The sequence below is a fragment of the Solanum tuberosum genome, unplaced genomic scaffold (genome assembly GCF_000226075.1).
Source record: "Solanum tuberosum cultivar DM 1-3 516 R44 unplaced genomic scaffold, SolTub_3.0 scf00142, whole genome shotgun sequence".
Classification (NCBI taxonomy): domain Eukaryota; kingdom Viridiplantae; phylum Streptophyta; class Magnoliopsida; order Solanales; family Solanaceae; genus Solanum; species Solanum tuberosum.
In genome coordinates this window covers 1,269,874-1,276,835 of record NW_006239067.1, presented here as the reverse complement: position 1 = coordinate 1,276,835, position 6,962 = coordinate 1,269,874, and the positions used below count along the sequence as shown (strand labels likewise).

The 6,962-nt window shown below is 33.7% G+C and overlaps 1 protein-coding gene across 1 annotated transcript in view; it reads left to right on the top strand.

The window, feature by feature from the left end:
- Positions 1 to 4,157: 4,157 nt before the first annotated feature.
- The window catches only part of LOC102603292 (vacuolar amino acid transporter 1-like), a 7,211-nt gene continuing 4,406 nt past the window's right edge, over positions 4,158 to 6,962 (top strand). The window contains exons 1-4 of the mRNA XM_006352089.2: positions 4,158 to 4,221; positions 4,417 to 4,590; positions 4,921 to 5,195; positions 5,613 to 5,827. Coding sequence (XP_006352151.1) covers positions 4,433 to 4,590; positions 4,921 to 5,195; positions 5,613 to 5,827 — 648 coding nt within the window. The 5' untranslated portion in view covers positions 4,158 to 4,221; positions 4,417 to 4,432. The remainder of the gene's footprint in view (positions 4,222 to 4,416; positions 4,591 to 4,920; positions 5,196 to 5,612; positions 5,828 to 6,962) is intronic.

The following is a 6,962-nucleotide window of genomic DNA, read 5'->3' as shown; positions in this document are numbered from 1 at the left end:
ATAACAATATAATCACATGCACATATCGAACATATACAATATCATCAACATATACGAATAATGAACAACTTCACGATTCTCACATATCACAGTTATATCAATTTAGTGCAACATACCGTTTCCAATATCAATCGTCATTAGATATGAACGAACTCATCACAAGTAGATACACAACACAATTCAATGGTCCTCTCACGGAACCCAATTCAATAGTCCTTTCATGAAACCCACACCCAAACAGTTAGCATACCGAAACGTGGTACCCGATACAATGATTATGCTGGAACGTGGCAACTGATCCCATAATTATGCCAGAACGTGGCAACCGATCCAAGTTAGTTATGTCGGAACGTGGCAACCAATCCAAGTTAGTTATGCCGAAATATGGCAACTGATCCAAGTTAGTTATGTCGAAACATGACAGCCGATCCATTTAATACACCACAATCACAATCACAAGTATATCCTCAAGATCATACATTTAAGTCATGATTTCATGGTATCCATCATTCATCTATCTCATTTACAACAAGTGTGATCAATAATGCAGCATTCATATACATACATGTATCACAATGAAGCAAGAACAAACATACATCACACAATCATAGAATCATAACCATCACCTACCTCGAAACAAACTTGAAACCCTACGAAACTTGATCCTTCCCTTTCCGAATTCGTTCTGCTTGTTCTTGGTCTACAAGCAATCAATAGAATACGGGAATCAATAAACAACCATTAATTACCCGAATTACTAACAATTCTATGAACCCTAGATCAAACCCATGATCCTAATTATCCAAATTAGGGTTGTTTCCACCATAGAATCTATAACAAACCCTCCCCCATCAATATTCAATCATTCGAAAAACTGATTCGGGGAGTGAAAAGCATACTTTTAGCCTCAAGAATGGTGAAAAATGAGTAGGAGTCGCTTGGGGTTCGTTCCTTTGCTCCAAAAATCGAAAAGTGCAGATGGAGGTCGTTTAGGGGTTTATTTACAACCTTAAGTCGCGTCTGGCCCGCCACATCGACCCTTATTCCGCTTCAGCGGCCCCACCCTGGTGGCAGAAATCCCGCCCCAGCAGCTTGCACAGAACCAGTGAGCTATTTTAATAAATCCAAGACCCCATTTCACAACACACCTTTTACCAACGACGCTAAAATCGATTCCAAGAGTTCTACTCACCCGAATTCAATTCTGTAAAGTTGTACGGGTTCCTTAACGACTTATCTAACTACTCATGTAATCAAAATCATAAATAAGTCACCCAGTTGTTACCAGATTTACCTAGACCTTATTGACTTTGATTTCCTCCAAATCTGGACTAGTCTAGGAAATCTCAAGTTATTACGAAATTTCCCCATTGGCTTTTCCATAACGACGGAAATCAGGTCGTTACAAAATGTACAAGAAAAAATCCAACTTGCCTTGGAAATAAATGTTCTACTTTTTTTTTTTAAGGAAAAGACCTGATACAACCCCTAACTTTGTTATTTAGAGCTGATAATGACTCACATATACCATTTTCCTCTAACATAAGTGAAAACTTAATTTTAATTTAATAGTGATTTAGTGAAAACACTACTTAGTTACTTTTTGATACCATTAGAGTACATATTTATATACTTTGATGGCATTAGTGTTTTAGTGAAAAAAATTGTTTAATTACTAATTGATACCATCAAAATAGCTTGAGGTGTGGGTCCAATCAAGATAAATATATTGTGTTGGGTCATTTCATTTGAATAAATACTTTACCTAATGAGTTCAATTAATATGATTTTAGCAAAACGTATTAGGTACCTTCCAGTCCCGTAATTTTAGCATGATTGACTTATACCTTTAAAAATAGTTATTTGGATAAAACTACTTTTATTTGTATATGCTTACCTATTTTGCTTCATTATTATTGAATTTTTATTGATCTCACTTTAGATGTGTAACTGCACTTTTAGTTTTGACATACACGGACCTAAAAGTGTAATCATTCTTTTGTTGGTGTATATATCGCCTAATATTTTTTGTTTAATTATACATCTTGAGTTAAGTCAAAGACCTTTGATTATTTATAATAATTTAGTTGAGATGCATAATCACATTCTTTGACTTCTTTTTATGCATCTTGAAAAAGTGTGTAATCCCATTTTTAATTGCAAGAAGTCTTTTAAATGTATCTATATTTGTTTAAAGCTCGACATACCTTAACACCTTAGCTTTTCTTATCATCAGCCTAACCATTCTCTTTTTGTGTGTGTGGGGGGACCGTAAGGGAATTCACAATCTTTATCGTTTGGATGCATATTGAATAAATTCGCTCTTGTGTAATTGCTTACAAATTATACGTAATATAAATTACACTAATTTGGCAAATTCAGTGCAACCAACTAGATTTGACTTAGAAAACTACTAGCTGGTGATCAAGGGAATCAATCTCAAATCTTCCTAGTAGGAAATCGCTCACTCAACCAACTTAGTCAACCCTTGTAAATTAAAAAAAATAATAGAACATTTTACACAAATTCTTTTATTCATGTTTAATATTCAATTCATGAGCAATTTAATTGAATGAGTCCATTTTCTAGTAAAATTTTCTTTTGAATTCACTGATTATTCTCAAAAATAAATTATGAATAACAATTCAAAGAACCGATAAACATGATACAGCATACATTCATTTGCATCAATGTATGATAATGTCAATGTGAACATCAAGAAACTTACAAGTGGACTTTATATTATATTATTAAAGAAAGAATATTACATTAACACGTTTGATTCTCATTGACCAAATGAATGTTTAAACCGGAGACCTTGAATAGTGATTAAAATGTGATTTGTGTGTATCTAAATGATATGAGTGTGCAAAGAAGATTGGAAAAATATATATTTTTGTGGCTGAATATAAAATATAGCTAAACTAATATAAAAATATCACAGAAAAATATATCAATTACTAATTTTTTATTAAAACTTAAAGTAAAAGAAAACATATTTTTCTTTGGAAATTTTCTTTTCTTTTGAAAATGAAAGCAAAACTTGCATCCTAAAATGTGACTTTATTTTAAATTTTTTACAAGTAAAACTTGCTCAAAATAAAATAAAAACATCAAAATTAAGCCAAAAATAAATAGTAATGATAATATTGTGTAAAAGATTTAGATATGGTAAAAAAATTAGGTGTTTCGTGTTCACAATAAACAACCATTAAAAAGGAAATATGAGACAAACATATTACGGACATGTATAATGGAGGCATGCATGGAGCCAAGACTCAGGTTAGAACAATATTGGGGTTTGGGAGAAGATTTAGAACACTTTTCTTTTATGATAGTGTTGCACCAAGAATCTATTCTTATTTGTTGTGGTGATCAATGAATTGACATGAGATATTCAAAGGGAGTATCATGGTGTATGTTATTCACGAATTAATAAAATAGTAATGATTGATGAGACATATGATGAAGTAAACGATAGCTAAGTTGAAAGTTTGGAAATGGTGATTCTAGAGTCTAAACGTTATATCGAACTAAAACAAAATATCTAGAATGTAAATTCAATAACGTAATGTAGAAATAGTACTGAAGTACGTATTTTAAAATAAATAATTAAATATATTTAAGACCAACGAAAAACCAAATTAATACAAGTGGCGGTGCACTGTTCGTGATTAGAAATTGTTCAACTCAATTAATTAGCCCTTTCCAAAAACATGATCGTAAATTAAGGCATTTTCGCCCTCTCTCTCATTATATGCTCCCTTGACGATAGGGTGTTACTCGGATGATAAGCACCCTCACTTCCAACTCGAAGGTTGCGAGTTCGAGTCACCAAGGGAGCAAAAGGGGTGGGAGCAACTAGGGAGGGGTAAAAAAAAAAAAAAAACTCCCTCCATTTCATATTAATTGAATTGTTGAGACATTTTTCATTTTTAAATTAATTTAATTGTTTAACACCTCGACAATTCAATTAATATGAAATGGAGAGAGTATGTGTTTTCCTGTATTATTTTTTCCCGCATTGGAGTCCCAACTAAAGTGACCCTCTCAACAAAATTTTCTCCATATCCCGGTCCAATCCGAGATCACATCATGCCCATATAAATAGCACATTCAAGTCTGAACATTTTAGTAGCTAGCTAGTTGCAGAGAAATTTTAAAAAGCCTACCTCTATCCTTTAATTTTCACTTCTTTTTTCCATTCATCGTCTTCGTCTGGTATATATATATTGGAACTTCTTTTCTGCTCTTTTATAGCAAGTTTTTATTTAATTTTCTTTCTTATTATTTTTCCCCTTGTAATTAATTGGTTTCTCCACTTGTAAGTGTACGGAATTAGATTGCTAGAAGCAAAGTTCAACAACTCCAAAGGGTTACGTTTTTTTGTTTGATTTGATGAAATTTGGTGCGTAGGTTTGTGGGAGCTAAGATGATGAAGAATTCTGTATGTGAAGAGAGTTTCTACATAGAGAGTGAAGAAGAGGAATATGATGAAAATGAATCTGATTTTTCCGATGAAGACAATAATGATGATGAAAATAATCGTCCCAATTATTCCTTAACCTCTGCTTGGCCTCAGAGTTACAGGTATTTCACTCTTCATCTAATGTTTCATATTTTAGTGAGTTTTCTTTAATTATCAGACATTTGTACTTCTTGTCCTGTCTCTAAACTAATTGTGGCCATTTGATATGTTGTCAAATTACTGTTATGATGTGTACAAAACAATGATCGATCATACGTAAAGCTTTGACAAGGAATACTGAATTTCATCTCTTGTGCACATGGACTAAGTTGACAAGTCAACTATATTTATCAAACTTCGTTACTTATGCACATGAACCCAATCATCCATGAGGACTTCAGTGCATTGAACATCGATCTCCCAATTTTAATCGTTTTGAGTACCTCTTATAGGAAATCTATGGACCTATACAGTAATGTATCATCTCCAAGTCTTGACTTCTTGGGAGCACCTTCATTATCTCAGCTAGGAAGCTCATTCTTTGGCTCATCTCTCATAAGAAGAAACACTCCTGAGATATTGCCTTCTCTTCACAAGCCTCTCATACCGCCAGCAGAAGAAGAAAAAGCAGTGTACAAGCATATTTCTCATGATGAGAAACCCTCCAAGGATGCAGATGGACTTCCAATTTCTCGTCAAAGCTCCTATGGCCAAGCAGTGGTAAATGGTATGTTTCCTGTATATAATTTCAAGTCATGGTGCATGTTTCAGTTTATTGATGAGCACTATGCCACCAGAGGATTGACATGCCACTGTAGTGAACAGTTCCCATTTCCCAAGTGCTGCCATTTAGCTTATTCTATGGTGTCATAGCCATGATATCGTATTCACTTCTTCGGATTAATGTTGAATGAAATTTATCCGTCTAATATATCTATCATCATTGCATGAGATTGTTTATTTTGCTTAATAATATTCAGACTTCAAATACAGCTCCAAATATTTTCAGTCTTTTTTCTAACGCCTGTTATGTCTTTGACCAAAAGGAAAGCTCTTGGTTGTATTTCTCTATCTAAATTGATTGCCTTCAGAGATAGTGAGCCACAAGTCTTCTCATACATTCTTTGGTTGATTTTATATACAGGCATGAATGTTCTCTGCGGAGTAGGAATCCTTTCTACTCCTTATGCTGTGAAGGAAGGTGGATGGGCCGGACTTCCAATATTATTCATTTTTGGTGTGCTTTCTTTCTATACTGGCATGCTCCTGAGGTACTGCTTGGATAGCCAACCGGGGATTGAGACATACCCAGACATTGGTCAGGCTGCTTTTGGTACAACGGGACGAATTTTTGTATCAGTAAGTTCCATTAACTTAAAGTTTTCTTTGATTCTTATACATCAGGCTATATTGAAGGCCTTGCCGACTTTGACATGCTAAGTGTGCCATATTGGTGAGGGAAATGGGTCGTTGTCTCCTTTTATTGTCTTGGACAATTCTCACCTCCGGGGCTAGTTTTTGAGATTGAGTAAGGTCCAAGGTCAATTTTTTAACATGGTACCTGAGTCAAACCTGTGAGAAATATAGGAAAAGAATATTATTGAATTGTTGTTGTGTCTACATTATTACATTGAGACCCTATTTATAGACACTACAATACAATCCTTTACCAAGTAGGATACTACTTACTATTCCTGTTTCTATTCCTATTCAATTCTAAATAGGATTGTATAAACCTATTCCTATTCTAATAGGATTGTATAAACCTATTCCTATTCTAATAGGATTGTATAAACCTATTCCTATTCTAATAGGATTGTATAAACCTATTCCTATTCTAATAGGATTGTATAAACCTATTCCTATTCTAATAGGATTGTATAAACCTATTCCTATTCTAATAGGATTGTATAAACCTATTCCTATTCTAATAGGATTGTATAAACCTATTCCTATTCTAATAGGATTGTATAAACCTATTCCTATTCTAATAGGATTGTATAAACCTATTCCTATTCTAATAGGATTGTATAAACCTATTCCTATTCTAATAGGATTGTATAAACCTATTCCTATTCTAATAGGATTGTATAAACCTATTCCTATTCTAATAGGATTGTATAAACCTATTCCTATTCTAATAGGATTGTATAAACCTATTCCTATTCTAATAGGATTGTATAAACCTATTCATATTCTAACACTCCCCCTCAAGCTAGTGCATACAATTCATGTACCTAGCTTGTTACAAAAGTAATTAACACGAGGACCGATGAGGGACTTGGTGAGATATCTGCAAGTTGATCAGTCGACTTCACAAAATTGACAGTCAATCTCAATGTGCTTGTCTTCTCATTAAATACTGGATTTGATGCATAATACCGATAAAACACCGAGTGATAAAATTCCAGTGTTGAACTTCCCAAACCAAACTTGCAAAGACTGACTCACAAAATCGACATACAAGGCTACTAAACTCCCCCTGAGCAACAAA